At 61.0% G+C, this 16362-nt stretch overlaps 1 protein-coding gene across 2 annotated transcripts in view; it reads left to right on the top strand.

Annotated features, from left to right (window-relative positions):
* The window catches only part of RAMP1 (receptor activity modifying protein 1), a 36602-nt gene extending 26074 nt beyond the window's left edge, over positions 1–10528 (top strand). For both annotated transcript variants that reach the window (XM_077869417.1, XM_077869416.1), the window contains exon 3: positions 9961–10528. In XM_077869417.1, the coding sequence (XP_077725543.1) occupies positions 9961–10216 (256 nt within the window). In that variant the 3' untranslated portion in view covers positions 10217–10528. The remainder of the gene's footprint in view (positions 1–9960) is intronic.
* The last annotated feature ends 5834 nt before the right edge of the window (positions 10529–16362 follow it).

The raw sequence follows: 16362 nt of genomic DNA on the forward strand, positions 1-16362 counted from the left end.
GTGCTGCTCCGGGTTCCAGGCCCAAGGGCAGGCTCCGGGGCTAGCACAGGAGCACTGGACTGCGGGTCTGGGGGCCTTGGGGCCGCTGCGGACCCCGTATCCAGGCAGGGCCCCTCCGTCCACCTGGCGCCCCAGGGCAGCCCAGGCTGGGAGGAGCAGTGCCCTCCAGCACCTCTCCCTCCCTGCCCCGGCTCGGGGTCCGGGGGCCCGGAGTCGCCCTGTGCACGCAGGGGCCAGGCGTCCACAGGGAAGCGAGAGGGAGGGGGTGCCCTGCCCTCCCCCGGCACAGTCCAGCGGGAGCCAGCCAGCCAATGTGCAGCTGCAATTGGATGAAGAGGGATGGGGTGAGAGGAGAGGAGGGGCGCCACGGGGCCCCGAAGCCTCGGCGGGCGTGTACCAGGAGCGCCAGGCCTGAGGCCTGACTTTGAGGAAACGAGTCCACAGGCGGGGGCCTGGGGGTGGGGAGGCTCGGGGGGAGAGCCCAGGGCCCCCTCCACGCTGCCGGACAAGCAGGGGGGAAGCAGCCACTCCTCTGCAGAAGAGGAACCGTGAAACCCTTTCCGGCCGAGGGGCCGGGGCGCAGGCTGTCCCCGAGTAGGTCTCGAGAAGCAGCCGCACCCCGAACGTGTGAGGGGCAGGTCAGGCTCCCCAGGCTGAGCGTCTGCCGCGTGCTGTTGGGGTGGGAGTGGGGGGCAGTCCCCGGGGGCCGTGTCCGTGCTGTGTGGCAGGGCGATGCCCCCCGACAGCCTCCTCCGGGGCCAGCGCCCGCGAGCCGCAGTGGAATGACCCCAGACCCCCTTCCTGCCGTTCTTCCCCTGGAAACGTCTCGGGGGGCAGGAGAGCAGGCTGGCTTCAGGCCAGGACAAGGGAAGCCAGAGGCCCAGCGGGGCGGGAAGGGGGCCCGGCCGAGGAGGCCCCAGAGGCTGTCCCGTTGGCCGGAGTGCCCAGTCTGCCCGGCTCCCCCTGCCCACCTGCTCCGTAGGAGCTGCCGCGCGTCCTGGACGGGCTGCGGGTGGTTCTGAGGAACGGCTGCCTCCTTGCTGTCGACAAGCCGGCCCGTTTCCATCTGCCTTCCTCTTCTTCCCCGGAGCCCTCCCGGGGCCATTTGTTCTCTCTTCTGTCCATAATCGTCACTTTCTGAGAGAGTGTGGGCGCCCGGTGCTCGGGGAGGTGCGGGGCAGCCGGGGAGCTGGCCCACGGGCGCGACGTGCCTATTACCTCCTCCATCAGCCGGCCTGTGTGGGAAGCCCGTCGCCTTGTCTCGGGTCTTTTTGGGCGGAGCGTTGGTGGGACCTGGTGGTCTGTGCAGGTGAATGCTGCGGGCCGCCCCCCGCGGACACGGGTTCGCCAGGACGTCCGGGGTCCCTGTGTGCAACATCAGGAGATAAACTGCCGTGGAAGCCTTGAGTCTGCGTGAACGGTCACGCTAACGTCAAAGCCGCCTTGTCTGGGCGCCGCTGTAGGTCGGAGCCCTGGGGTGACGGGGTCTGTGTGACCTGCCTGGGAAGGGAGGGCTTGACGGTGCACGCTCCAGCCTGGCCGCTCCGGCGGCGAACCGCAGGCGTGTGGAGCGAGTGCAGGTGCACGGCTGGCCCAGCAGCCCCGGAGCCACGCCGCCCGCTCCCCGGGCCCAGCACGTCCCCGGGCCGATGCCCATGAAGCATGTTTTTGATCATTCACAAGACTTCCCTGTGTCTCCCCCAGCATCAAGGAAAACAAAAGCTGCCCTGTGCGCTGGCCCCCGGCGCGCCTGCCCACGGTCCTGCCCACGGTCCGCAGGAGAAGCAGGGCACGTGGGCGTGGTAGCCCCTGCCAGGGCCCCGGCCCCTCCTGTCTGTGGGCAGAGGCCCCTTGCAGGGATGAGCGGGCCTGGCACACACGCCAAGCCTCATGCAGGCCAGGCCCGGCCCCTGCGTGGCTTTCTGTCACCAGAGGAAGTAGCCCCGGCAGCGGCCGGCCCCGCCCTGCCTTGGAAAGGCTCCGCGTGACAACCCGGTCTCGGGTGGGAGCCCCGACACCCGAGGCGGAAGCCGCAGGGGAGCAGACCGACCTGACCGCTTGAAAATGAAGTAAGCGGATTCCGGCCTGGAATGAAAATGCCCCCCGGGTTCCCGTGGTCCGCGGACGTGTGCCAAGGGCGCGGGAGAGGGTTTTATCCCATTAAGAAAAGAACCTCTTCGTGAACTCACGGGGTTGTTTCTTTTCCATCAGAAACAAGTGTTGAATTTTATCAAATGCCTCCTCGGCGTGCACTGAGACGGCCCCATGTCACTCCCCACTGGCAGCTTGGAGTGTGATTTTGTCGCTAGTTTGAAGCTTTCCTGAACTAAACCTGGCTCCAGGGTGTTCTGTGCGCCCGGCTTCAGCCTGCTGGCATCCTCCTGGCACTTCCGTGTGTGTTTACGGGTGCGGGGAGGCCATCTGCGCAGGCTGTGGCTCCGGCCGGCCTTGCCACCTCCAGGGGGTGCAGATCAGGGTTTTGTTAACTCTTTAAAGGACCTGGGGAGCCGCTCGCCTGCTCCTCTGAGCTCCAGGATTTGAAAGAACTGCCTGAGTCTAGCACCTCCTTTTTTTTTTTTTTTAAAGATTTTATTTATTTATTTATTCATGAAAGACACACAGAGAGAGGCAGAGACACAGGCAGAGGGAGAAGCAGGCTCTGTGCAGGGAGCCCGGCGCGGGACTCGATCCCAGGACCCCGAGGTCACGCCCTGGGCGGAAGGCAGATGCTCAACCACTGAGCCACCCGATCCCCTTACCTTTTAAGAGTAGTATTGCTCTTGCGTTATAATCATCGCATGTGAGCAAACCATCAAGTTCGCGTTTGACCTCAAAGTTCTACGAGCGACGTGATATTAATTTCTAGAGATGTGATCTTTTTTTAATTTCTCCCTTTCTTACTAATTTCTACTTTTTAATATTGTAGTCCAAGAATACTGGCATAGAATTTCCATTTGGGGAATGTGTCATTTTTCTTTGTTGTCTAAATAGTGGCCTTTGAACAGGCTGTTGATTCTCTGTGGAGCAGACACTTCACGTGCAGTCACTGAATCCGGCTTATTCACTTTATGCTGGTTCTAAGCTGCTTAGCCCTGAAAGGGGTGTTCAGGTCTCCGACGTGACAGTGTGGTCGACTCCATCTGGCATGACGCGCATCCGCGGGCTCTCCGTGTACCGTGGGGCTCTCAAAACACCATCGGGCGTGCACTTGCTCTGCACCGGGCCAGGCCACGCTGCTAAGGCTGCCCCTGCTGTGGGCCTCCTGGCCCACCTTCACTCTCCCTCCAGCGCTGGCTCCCCTTGGCCTTTGAGGTGACCCCAGTGAGCAGGGTAAGTGGGATTTTATCTTCATCTTACGCGGTTCCCGACCTCATGGAGTTTGCAGGCTAGTTGTCGAGACCCACAGCAAGCGAATCACAGTACAAAGTGAGACGTCTGTGAGGGGAACCCCACTTTACCAGGAGGCCAGCAGGCCTTTTTGAGGCAGTGACATTTGAGGGATGAGCAGAGGTCGGCCTTGTGGAGATGGGGTTAAGAGCCTTCCAAGTAGAAAGAGCGGCACGTGCAAAGATCCTGAGGTAGACGCATCGACCGGCACAGCTAGCAGGCCCGTGAGAAGGAGAGGACGTGCTTGAGGGTGGGGGCCACACCAGGGCTTTGAGTTCAGCCCAGGGGAGCATTGAAGGTATGAAGCAAGGTGCTAAGATGTGGGCGGCAGACGGGGGCCGGGGGGTGGGCAGGGGTGAGGCAGCCAGTAGTGGACTGCGCGCAGCGGTGCAGGGGAGAGGAAAGCAGGGAGGGCTTCGATGGCTGCCCCCGACGAAGCCGAGAGGCGGGCCCCAGAGTGGTGGGAGGAGAAGAGGTGCAGAGAGGCCAAGGCCCCGCCCAAACTTAGCACAGAAAAGTGGAAGCTGGTGTTAGCAATGTGGGTTGTGATAACCCACCGAGACACGTCACTTCTTCCTGTCCTGGGCAGACCCCTCTGGAGGAGTGTGGACGGCGCATGGGCCACGCAGGGTCTCCTGGGGGCTGGGGCAGGGCCAACCTGGAAGCAGGTGTGTTGGCCGCCGATGTGGACAGGTCCCCGCTGCACGTGGGGATGGGAAAGGTCACCGCCGGCCCAGGGGGCAGGGAGCCTGCAGCCTGTGGACGCCCCACCCTCGTAGGGGGGCGGAGGGAGGACAGGGGAGCCTCAGGGTGCGGCAGGCCAGGCTGCTGATGGAGGGGAGGGCCCAGGAGCCCAAGGGAGGGCCTGCCCCCCGCCCAGGCTGCAGGGGAGGAGGCGGCGGGCAGGAAAAGCGTCCTGTCCCGGGGGAGGACACCAAGGGGAGGCAGGGCCCTGGAGCGGGGGGGGGGGGGGGGGGCCCTCTGGTGGCCTTGCCCTTCCTGACCGGCAGCCTCGGGGGTGCCGGGAGCCCGCAGGAGAAGGTGCACACGGAGGGAGGCCTGTCGAAGCCGTGTCTCACCAGCATCCAGCCGTTGGCTGTTTCTCATAATTACAAATCTGCAGCGAGCGTCTCCTTACGTTACTTTTGTCTACACTTGATGTTATTAATTTGGGATAATCCCCCAGAAACAGAATTACGGGGCCAAAGGGTATCCCCGACCGTGAGGGCATCGACCTGTAGGGCCGAGCGGCTTTGCGGAAAACGTCCACCAGTTTATCTCCTATTAGCGATGACACAAGTGCCTGCGTCATTTCACTACGCCTTCGCCAGCGCCGAGCGGTCTTACGCTTCAAGCTGGATGTCTGCTGCTTTTCTTTTTAATCTCAAGATTGACCTTCTCAGACCCGCATTGGTTGTTTGTATCTGCAGAGGAGCTGCTTCACCAGGAGCACCGCGGGCAGCTCTCTGTCTGCGTCTTGCACCCACCCACACACCTCGCCAGCTCCCTGGAAGCCTCCCCGCAGGTCCGCTGGCGTGTTGACAGCCCCCCCCCCCCGTCAGCCTGGCGGTCACGTCCCCGTCGGCTGCTGGGACTGCCAGGCCGCCACCTCCCCTCCCCACGGCCGCATGCAGAGCCGCGGGAGCCACGAGTGGTGCATGGCCCCGGGCAGGTGGAGGCGGAGCCTGATGCAGGTGGACTCAGCCTAAGTCCAAGAGTGGTTCCTCCTCAGGTGTTGGAGGGCCCGGACGCACGCTGCCTGGTCGACTTTTGGTCGAGTTTATAGAGCAAGAAGCGCCTACTTGACGAGCCACACACCAGCTGTCTGGGAAGAAGCGATGAGATAATCTCCACTTATTGGGCACCTGCTGTATGTTGGGCCTTGACCTCGTTTAACTTGACCCACCCCGTAACCCTGCCGGGTGGTCTCCCATTTGACTCTAAAGAGGCCCGGGCTCGCTTGCACAAGGGACATGCGATTCAGACCGGGGCCCTGAGATCCCCAGGATCGCTCACGGTAAGCGGTGGAGCTGGGATTTGAATCCAGGTCTGTGGGTGTCAGGGCCCAGGCTCAGGTCCCCCGCATCAGGACCGGTCAGACCTAGTTGAGGGGACACCATGGTTGTCCCCAGAGCAGACAGTGTGCCTGGGGCATCAGTGGGCATCGGCCCTCTTGTCAACATGCATCATAGGGCCCTTGACTTGGGACCCAAACTTATTGGAAACTCCCACCATAGCGTTCGGGAACATTCCAAGAAAAGTTTGCTTAAGGACCCAAAATAGAAAGTCTCAGCTAAAAAAAAAAAAAAAAATGGATAATTGCTTGGTTACATGAGAACTGAAAATGGAGGGTTAGGGGAAGAATATTTGTCATGATTATTTTGGGCCCTTCAATCAGTTCGACGTTCTTCTCAAGAGAAGAATGCACACTGAGGGAAATTCTCTTATCACACCCTTGCTGACAGGGCTCAAAATATTTATTGAAAGTCTCAGCTGTCACTTCTGTATAAATAAACAGGATATGGATGGCCGACTGCCTGTTGGGGATATTTTTAGACGAGGGTGGCTCTGCAGACTGGAGGGATAATGTTTCAAGGAGAAAGCGCCCGATCCCAGAATAGTCCCCTTCAGGCCCAGCGCCTGTGTGGCCTGCGCGTGGGACCTGTGAGTCCCCGTTCCCTGGGTCAGGGCCTCCTCCCCGTCCTGCTGGGCCAGCCCGGAGAGGGCGGCACCTCTTCCCAGAGACATCCCAGCCCCATGCCTCAGGCGCAGAGGATGAGGGACCGTGTTTGGGATCAGGGTCTGTCACTGGTCCCGCTGTGAACACTGCAAGTTAGACGGGTCTGGTGGACCTGAGGCGGAGGAAAAGACAGCCACTGGGACCAGCGCTTGTCACCCGTATCCCTGTGGCTGGCCAACAACCGGTCCAGGAGGCTGGGCTTCGGGGTTTAACAACGTGCGACACATCCAGCTCTTACCTGTGCCAGGCACCTGATGTATGCTAGTGAGGCCCGGCCGGTCACGTGCCTCTTTCCGCTTCTGTTTTTACTTGAAACACAAGTCCTTGTTCACTTGGGAAAAGTGTGCACCCCGGAGGGCACGGGTCCCACACACGCCTGCTGCTGGGGCCTCATGCACCCCACGCACTCTCCCACATGGAGTGAGGGGGGCCCGCGGTCCCCGTGCACTCAGAGAGGGACCCAGAGAGCAGCCAGGGCAAGAAAAACAGTGACTTAGTGATTTATTCTTTTTTAAAAGACTTTATTTATTTATTCATGAGGGACACAAAGAGAGGGGCAGAGACACAGGCAGAGGGAGAAGCAGGCTCCCTGCGGGGGGCCCGATGCGGGACTCGATCCCGGGACCCTGGGGTGACGCCCTGGGCCGAAGGCAGATGCTCAACCACTGAGTCATCCAGGCTCCCCTGATTTAGTGGTTTAGAGGCCATATAACAGGAGTGGTGGTAAGCCTCCGTGGGTAGCTTGTTGATCTGTGGCCTCTGCTCCAAACTCACGTGTGAAAGCTATTTTTGCTGGGATCCTGGGCAGACGGGGCTGTGTTCCCGCCACTGCTGCCAATACTTCGTCACCCCATTGTCCCCCGGCCTGCACAGTCTCTGGTAAGAAGTCTGCTGACATCCTATCATTGCTCCTCCCTAGGTGTCTTTTGTCTCCACAGACCCTGGGATTTTTTTTTTGTTTTTTGACCCTGGAATTTTTTCTCTTGGATTTTCTTTTTTTTCTTTATCTTTGGTGTTCAGCTGCTTGTTTGAACTTGACGTGTCTAGGTGGTGGTTTCTCGGCTGTTGCCGTTGCCTTGGTGTTTGCCCCCGTTTGGGGTTCTCTGACTTCTTGGGTGTGCAATCTGATATCTGGCTGTTTGGGGAAAAATTTTTCAGCTATTATCTCTTCTACTATTGCTTCCACCCCATTTCTTCTCCCCCTTCTGGGACGCAGAGTACAAGTTGGAGCTGAGACCATTGACAGTGTTATTCATACACCACCGGGATGCTCTTTTTTTTTTTTCCTCTTTGTGTTTCTGTTTGAGTAATTTCTACTGACCCACCTTCAGGTTCACTGATTCATTGCTCAGATGTCAGGTCTGCCGAAGAGCCCGTCAAAGGAATTCTCTTCGATACTGAGACTTGGCTTTATTTCTAGCATTTCTCTTTGGCTTTTGTGAGCGTGCATCTCCGCGGAAACTCCCTGTTGCTGTATGTCATCTGGCTTCTCCGCCTGCACCCTTTATCACACTCATCTGTTTGGTAGTCCCAGCATCTCCGTCATCCCAGACTCTGATTCTGTTCGTGGATTTATCTCTTGACAAGGGGTTGCTTGGTTTCTGTTGCTTTTCAATGAAAAGCTCATAATTCTGTACTGAATACTGAACTTTCGTGTAGAGGACAGCAGAGCCTGGGGTAACTAGTGTTCCTATCTGGAAATGGGTGGCCTCTTCTGCAAGGCTGTTAGGGTGGGATTTGAGTCCATCTTGTCGGGACTTACTGAGCTGGGTTTGGGGCTTGTGGCTGCCGTGGTTGCCTTCAGAGCACCACAGGCCTCCCTACCTCAGGCAGCGGCTGCCATTGCCTTGTGCTCGGGGCCGGGGCTGGTGAAGTGTCCTCAGTGCAGCGTCCCACCCCGCATGCCTGTGCCCCAGACCGTGTCTCTCTCCACCTTGTCTGGGCAGCAACAGCTCCTGCTTGCTATTCCATGCCAGGTCCGTATGAGCTCAGACAGGCCCTGTGTCTCCGGGTGGCCAAGCCCTGCCCTGTACCTGTGGGGTCTTGGCTGGCAGATCCCTGCCCCTCTCCCACTGACAGGAGACCTCTCTTTGGTATCATGCAGGGTCCTAGGCCCAGGATGCATTCCTGCTGCTCTCCCAAGGGAGAAGAGTCTTTCCCTGTCCTTCTGCGGGCCACAGAGCATCTTGCTCGTGCCCTGGGGCCGACAGGCTGACCATCCCTCTGTCAGCCACTTAAGGGGTTTGCTTCCCAGGAGATACAGGGCTGAGAACATCGGAGGGGCTAGGGTCTGTTTGCCACCATTCACTGCTCTTCCTCCAGCCGTCTAAGGCTCTGCAAAGTATTCAAGGAACGTGTGGTGTTTGGGCCTGGCCCCAAGCGGAGCTCATCTGCTCGCCCCTCATCTTTCTCATGAGCACCCACTGGAGCCTCATGGGAAAAACGGGTGAGTCACAAAACCGCCAGCGTGTCTGGGGCCCCAGAAATTCCAGGCTGACCTTCTAGCCCACAGTTGGCCTCTGGCAGCGTGTTAGAAGTGGATTTCTCCTCACGACTGGTATGGCGGCTGTGTCTTGTTCCCACGCTCTGCCCCAGGTGGGCCGTCCCTGCGTAGCTTCTCCTTGAGATAAGTCACGTCACTGCTTTGCAGCCTCTGCTCTCTGATGGACTCCAGGAAACAAACCCTTCCGTAGTTTCTCTGGCGTTTTTTGTTATCGTTCAGGTAAGAGCAACACTCTTTTCAGCAGAGGGTTCTTCTGCAGTTTCCAGAAGCAGAAGCGACTCACCTACTACATTTTAATTTCCCCCAGGGTTGAATCTTGAGTTATTAAAAAGTGACTTATCTCAGAGTATTAACCATAGAACCACCGTATCCGGCAATTACGCTTCGGGGTGTACGCCCAAAAGAATTGGAAGCAGGGTCCTCTATGCTCAGGGAAATAAACCTGTCACAAAGAGACAAAGATTCTGTGATCCCACTCACGCGAGGTCCCTAGGGCGGTCACACTCAGAGACAAAAAATGTGGAATGGTGGGTGGGGAAGAGGGGGATGGGAAATCAGAGTTTCCTGGGGACAGAGTTTCTTTTTGGAAAGATGAGAAAGTTATGGAGACGGACGGTGCTGGCGGCCGCACAACAGTGTGAATGTATTTAATGCCACGGACCTGTACACGTAAAAATGGTTAAAATAGTAAAACAACATTGTTATTTAAATTTTACCACAATTAAAAAAAGAGTAAAACCGATTTACCGGTGCCTGCCCATGTCAAGTACTCTTCGCTGCCCTGGCATTACAGAGGTGGACAGAAGAGACCAGGTCCCTGTCGTCGTGGCACTTACAGCCAATAAATAATATAAATACGTCACTCTGTACAATGAGGGGTGACGAGCACTGTGGGAGCGCCAGTGCGGGTGAAAGGATGGGGCCCGGGAGATAAGGCCTCAGGGGGAGTCCTACCTCCTAGGCTGAGGGGTGTGCATGGGGGGAGGGGGGCGGACAGCAAGGGGCTGGAGAGGCCGCGGATCTGGGCACCGATGGCCTGTTGACCCAGGCCGCCGTCCGTCCCCCTTTTCGGCTTCCCTTGCATGTGGCATCCCGGTCCCTGGAATCCCAGAAGCGGGGAGGGACAACCCTAAGGCCCAGCTCACCCTCGACATCTGGGGAGCCCCCACAACACTGTCGAGAGTCTCCCCCTCCTGGAGCAGGGCCGCTGCCGTCGGGCCTGGACGTCCAGGGTGCTCGGCACGGTGGGGGCACAGGGTGAGGAGCCCCGCGGGGTCCTGCCTCGGGCCCCTGCCCGCCGCGGGCTGATGAGCGGCCTTCCCATCCGCAGGAGCTACGGGGAGCTCACGGACTGCACCCGGCACGTGGCGGACCAGCTGGACTGCTTCTGGCCGAACGCCGCCGTGGACAAGTTCTTTGTCGCCGTGCACCAGCGCTACTTCAGAAACTGCCCCGCGTCCGGCAGGGCCGTGCGTGACCCGCCCCGGAGCATCCTGTGCCCCTTCATCGTGGTGCCCATCCTGGTGACCCTGCTGGTGACGATGCTGGTGGTGTGGAGGAGCAAGCGCCCCGAGGGCATCGTGTAGGCCAGGGGGTGGCCTCCCGCCGAGGGGGAGCCCTGGCCCGGCCTGGGGACAGCCGCTGCGCCCTCACGGCAGAGCCGGGCCCCGTCCCCGTACTTCTCCCGGAAGGGCCCTCAGGAGTTCGGTGTTAACCTGAGAGCCCCTGGCTGGGGGTAGAAGCGCCTGGGGGGGAGCCCAGGTGCTGGGGGCGCAGGAGCATCGCTGGCTCTGTTCCCGGGGAGGGTCCCCGGCTCCGCCTCCCAGTGTTCCAACCTCAGGCCGGACTGTGGCCAAGTAGTTTGTGATTAAAAGGCCGTCCTCGTCCTCGTCCTCGTGCTCGGAGGTGGCAGCGTCTTTATTTCTGGGGGCGGGGCTGAGAGAGGCGGCGGGAGACACACTCGCCCACCGGGCTCCACGGGGCTTCGGGAGGGGTGACGGACGGCCGAGCCCCGAGTGGCCGCAGGTGCCCCGCCCCCGTCACCTCAGCGCGGGTGCTAGGACCGCGGCTCACAGGCCGGGGGAGGCGCCTCCTCGGTGCCCCACCAGCCGTCGGGGCGGCGCGCACCTCCCACCGGCTGTCTCCCGGCCCCTGCTCTCTCGCTCACTATTTTTTTTCAAACTCTGCTTACGACCGCCTTCCAGAAGGTTCTGAATCCCCAAAGGGAGCTTCGGCCGCTTCCTCCCCACGTTTTCTGAGTCCAGGCCTCTCCTCTGAGGTCCCGGCAGCCTCCACCCCGCCCTGCCCCTCCAGGACCGGACCCACGCCCGTCCACACCCGCGGCCTCGGCCTCGGCCTCTGCCCCGCGGGCCCCCCCACCCAGGCCCTGGGCCCGGCCGTTACCCTGGGATCTTCAGGGGCACCCAGCACCCCGCTCAGCTGAGCAGACCCCGCCCCGGGTCGGCCCCTCCCTGGCACCCAGGCCTCTGGTCCGCGAGCGGCCTCCGCGAGGCCGTCCTCAAGCCTCTGCGCCGAGCCACACCTGGCAGGAAAGGAGCCCCGGCCGCCCCGACGGCAGGTCGCCGCCTCAAGGACCAACGGGCTGCGCGGGCTGCGGCGTCGGGGCCGCGGGAGCTGGGAGGACACGGCGGTGGGCCGTGCTGGCCCTTGTCCCCCGGGGAAGCCGAGGCGCGGGCACGTCGGGGCGAGGGCCCGGGGCAGGAGGCAGGAGTCCCCGGGGCGCGGGATGGCCCAGATCTCGGGAGCAGCAGGTGGCGGGGAGCGGGCGCTGCGGGCCCGAGGGGGTCTCCATAGACACCGTCACCGAGAGCAAAGGCGACAGGTGCCACGGGGCGGGGGACAGCCCAGCCTGACCTCGCCAGTCAGTGGTCCCGACCTCAGTTACTCTGCCGAAGGCACCGGCCTCGTAAGCCCGCGGTCCCGCTCCCCTCAGGGCTGCCCAGGGGCCATCCTCACTGGGTCCCTCTGGCCCAGGTCACACCCCTGGAGGCAGGGCCCCGGGTCCCCAGCTGCCGGGGCGGCCCCGTCGTCCTCAGGCCCACGCAGCCACTGCCTCACCGGGGACAAGGCCCCCTCTTCATCCGCACTGCTCTGCTGGCCTGAGGGGTGTGCGCGGTGTGTCTCTGAGGTATGTGTGGGCGGGGATGGTGCGTGGGTGCGTGGGTGTGAGGAGTGGATGTGTGGTGTTTGTGTACTCTGTGTGCATTTGTGGTACATCTGTGGTGTGTGTGAGGTGTGGGGGGTGCGGTGTGTATGTGGTGTGTGTGGTATGTGGCCCGTGGGATGTGAGTGGGGGGTGCAGCGTGTATGGTGTGGAGATGTAGGTATATGGTGTGTGTGTGGTACGGGTGTCTGGTGTGATGTGTGACGCGTGTGCGTGTGTGTATGTGAGGTATGTGTGGATGGGTGTGTTGTGTGAAATTTCAGTATGTGTTGTGTGTGTGGTTTTGTTGTGGGGCTGTGAGGTGGATGTGGGGGTGTACGGTGCATGTGGTGTGTATGTGATGTGAGCGCGTGGGTATATGGGAGGTGTGTGTGGTTTGTGTGTATATGAGGGGATGTGGGGGGATGTAGATCTGAGGTGTGTGGTATGGGGGGGTGGTATATGTGTGCATAATGTGAGGAGGTGTGTGGTGTGTGTGAGGTGGAGGTGTGTGGTGTGCGTGAGGTGTGGCGTGCATGAGGTGGAGGTGCGGTGTGCGTGAGGTGGAGGTGTTCATGAGGTGGAGGTGTGTGGTGTGTGTGAGGTGGAGGTGTGTGGTGTGTGTGAGGTGGAAGTGCATGGTGTGCATGAGGTGTGGTGTGCATGAGGGGGAGGTGCAGTGTGCATGAGGTGAGGTGGAGGTGCGGTGTCCATGAGGTGTGGTGTGCATGAGGGGGAGGCGCGTGGTGTATGTGAGGGGGAGGTGCGTGGTGTGCGGGAGGTGGAGGTGCGTGAGGGGGAGGTGCGTGGTGTGCGTGAGGGGGAGGTGTGTGAGGTGTGCGCAGTGTGTGCGAGTGCGTGTGCGAGTGCGTGCGCCCAGCGCGGGCCGCAGGGCGGGCCAGTCCCCCGGGCGTCAGCGAGGAGTCGGGGAGCCGGGCTGGTGGGACCCGGGGTCCGCTCCGCGGGTCGGCGCCGCTGCTCGCACGGCCGGCGTGTCGGGTGCCCTGGAAAAGCCGCCACGTGCCTATTTTTAAACCTTCAAAAAATGTGTCTCGTGTCATCATCGCTGTGAAGAAATAATTGCGAGAACCCTGGGGAAGCACCTTCCCGCCGCCCGGCCTCGGCCTCCTCGGGGCGAGATGGGGCCACAGCGGGGTCTCCGCCGAGGGGGCCGCGGCAGCCGCGCTGGAGGCCAAACCCGGGGGGCTGGGGGGGGCCCAGGCGCCTGAGCTAAACCCCCGGACGGCCCGGCCGGCTCGCGCGCACTTCGACGGCAGCGCCTTCCGCGCGGGGCAGACGCCGCCCCGTTAGCACTTGGAAGTCACTCAAGCTAATGGGAGAGAACAGGTTAACTTCTCAGTATTTGGGGGGGCGGGGATCTGTATTCAAGCGCACAAAATTGGGTGTTGACTTGAGAGACAAAGTCCTTTTTTGCTAGATAATTTCTTTATATTTTATTTCTTCTAAGATTTTATGTATTTATTTGAGAGAGAAGAGCGCGGGAGAGGGAGAAGACTCGTCGCAGAGCGGGGAGCCCGACGGTGCAGGACTCGATCCCGGGACCTGAGATCATGACCGGACCCGAAGGCAGACGCTTCACCGACTGAGCCACCCAGTCGCTGAGATAGTTTCTTTTTATGATTTATCGGCACTTAACGTGAGGTCTACGGCCCTGACGCATTTTAAGAGCAGATACAGGAGAGCGCGCCGGAGGTCCCGTGTTGGGCGGCAGAGCGCGGGCACCTTCGCCCATCCGTTGGGGCCTCCCTTGTCCCAGGTGGTGGAGAATTTTTTGATATTTAGGTTTGACTTTGGAACGTGTGTAAGTACGTTTGAGGAAACGTGCACCTGATCTGGAAGTTTCCTTCGTGTGAGACAGTTGTGCTGCGAGGGAGCCAGAGAGAGCGCTCAGGTGGCCGCGCTTCCTCGCCGGGTCGCCGGTCCACAGGTGAGGCCAGCGGCTGGGATGGGAGCAAAGCCCACGTGGCCAGGGCGCGGCCGCCCCGTCTGGGTTCATGGCCCAGTGTCTGCACGTCACAGGGCGAGGCCGAGAAGCCAAATGCCGGCAGGTAATGTGCTCCGTTTGGATGACGAGCGGCAGATTTTTATAGCCTTGGCACGATTGAAGCTTCTTCTCAATAAACAGCTAAACAAAAAATAAAAGACTTTGGTTATTAGCCTCTTAGGGCGCCTTTAACAAATTGCCACAAACCAGGTGGCTTAAGGCGCAGGCCTTGTCCTCTCGGGGTTCTGGACGCCGGAAGCCGGGAGGTGGAGGCGCTGGCCGCGCTGCTCCGAAGCTCTGGGGGGCGTCCCTCCGGCCTCTCCTGGCCTCTGCTCTTTCGGGCACACCCGGGCCTGCCTTCGCTCGGGCTGCACACCCAGTCTCAGCTGGCTTCCTCCGTGTGTCCTGTGAGATTGGACGCCCCGCCCCCCGATCCCCGGAATCCAGTAGAATTCATTTCGATTCAAAGAATTGTATCTGCAAAGACCCTGTTTCCAAATACGGTCACATTTTGAGGTTCCAGGTGAACACGAATTGGGGCCACGCCGTGCCATCCGGTGCAGTCGGCAAACTCAAGAGGGGGTGACGCCTCGGCCCTCCCCTTTGCACCGGCCATGACGGGGGACAACTTTGGAAACCAACAATGACCCGCCACAAAAGATGTTTCCAGAGCCCCCACCGGTCGGGGGGGCAGAGCGAGGCCAGAGGTCCCGGGGGCTCCGGGGAAAAACGCTCTGTTCCCAAAGCTAAACTGTGGGCCGTCCCACAGGCGGTCTCAGTTCTGGGTTTGCGATTGATTGATTGATTGATTGATTGATTAGACAGAGAGCACAAGCAGGGGGAGCGGCAGGGAGGGGGAAGCAGGGAGCCCGATGCGGACTTGATCCCAGGACCCCGGGATCATGACCTGAGCCGAAGGCAGACCCTTCACTGCCTGAGCCCCCCAGGCGCCCCATGGGTTTGCCTTTTAAAGCCAAAACCAGGTCTGTGTGTGTGTGTGTCTGTGTGTGTGCGTGTGTGTCTTCACACCTGGGGGGTGGGTGTGCACATGTGGGTACCTGTGTGTCTCCGTGTCTCTCTGTGCACCCACGTGCGCACCTGTGTGCCGTAAGAGGAGGCCTCTGGCAGCCCCGTCCTGGGCCCTGGCCCCCTGCCCCCCAAGGCCAGGGAGGGCCCCGTGCTCGCCGCGGGCACAGTGGCTCTCAGCCGTCTGTCCCAATCCCCGGGCGCGGGGCCTCGCTAAGGACACGGTTGACACCTACAGGACGGGGTTTCTAGGATGCCTGGGACCCGTTCCTGGCATCCTGCTCTCAGGGCCGCAGCCTCCGGACACGGGCGGGCGGGAGGGAGGACGTCATCGGGCATCTGGCCGGCGGTCGCAGGAGGCCCATGTGCCGAGGTCGCGTCCAGGGACCAGAGGCCCCAGGGCTGTCGCACACAGCAGCAGCGGGCCGTGCTCAGCTGACGGATGGCGTGGAGCTCCTTGCCCCGACCACCCCCCCAGGCTGCCCCTCGCATCTGAGGATCCGCTCTGCGGGGGGGCGGGGGGGCAGGAGCCGAGGGGCTGCTCAGGCCCAGGGTGACCCAGGGTGACCCCGGCTGGGTCCCACGCTCTCTCTGCCCGCCCGCACCCGGTCCGTCCTCGGGAGTCTGCCCCACGCGCCACCACCCTCCCTGCGCCCTCACGGAGGTGCCCAGCCCGGCCGGAGGGACCCATGGGGCCAGGGAGGCTGGGCGAAGCTGCCACCCTCCTCTGGGCACCCCTGACGGTCCAGGGCGGGGAGCCCGCAGAGGGCCGGCCTGGTCACGCGGCGGGTGGGGGCCGGTTGTTCCCTGCAGCCCGTGTCCCCGTCGTGGCCTCGCGCGGCTCTCCCTGCCACGGAGTCCCGTCCCCGCGGTCGTGCTGCGGCCTGGTCACCGCTCCTGGGGGTCCTACCGCACGACCTTCCCCAGGTGGGAGGACCCGGGGAGGTGCTCACACATGCACTCACCCCCACTCACCCCACCCCCACCCCCACCTGTACTCACCCACATCCCCACACTCACCTGTACACACTCACCCCCACCCCACACTCACCCCCACATATGCCACACCCATTCACACTTCTGCATGCATAGCCATGAACACACACTCACCCCTGCACACTCACCTGTACACACCCCACACCACTTACACTCATACAGTTGCACACACTCACACATTTACCCCCACCCTTACACTCACACAAACTCATTCACACACACCCTACACACTCACCTCCACACACTCGCCCCACCCCCACCCCCACATACTCCACGCAATCCTACTCATGCACACTCCCACACTCACTCCCATTCTGTCACACTCACATACATCCCCCACACTCCCACATCTACACACCCATACATTCACAGCCCCCACGCACTCACACACACATGCACACTCACACACTCATACACTACGCCCCAAATTGAGACAATCTTCCTTTCCTATTTTGTAACCTGCCTTTTTCAATTAACTATACTGTGAGAAAAATGTCTTAAGTATTTATTTTTAGGAAACTCTCGTCCCATCATCCGGATGT

Source organism: Canis aureus, chromosome 24 (genome assembly GCF_053574225.1).
Source record: "Canis aureus isolate CA01 chromosome 24, VMU_Caureus_v.1.0, whole genome shotgun sequence".
In the NCBI taxonomy this organism is placed as follows: Eukaryota; Metazoa; Chordata; class Mammalia; order Carnivora; family Canidae; genus Canis; species Canis aureus.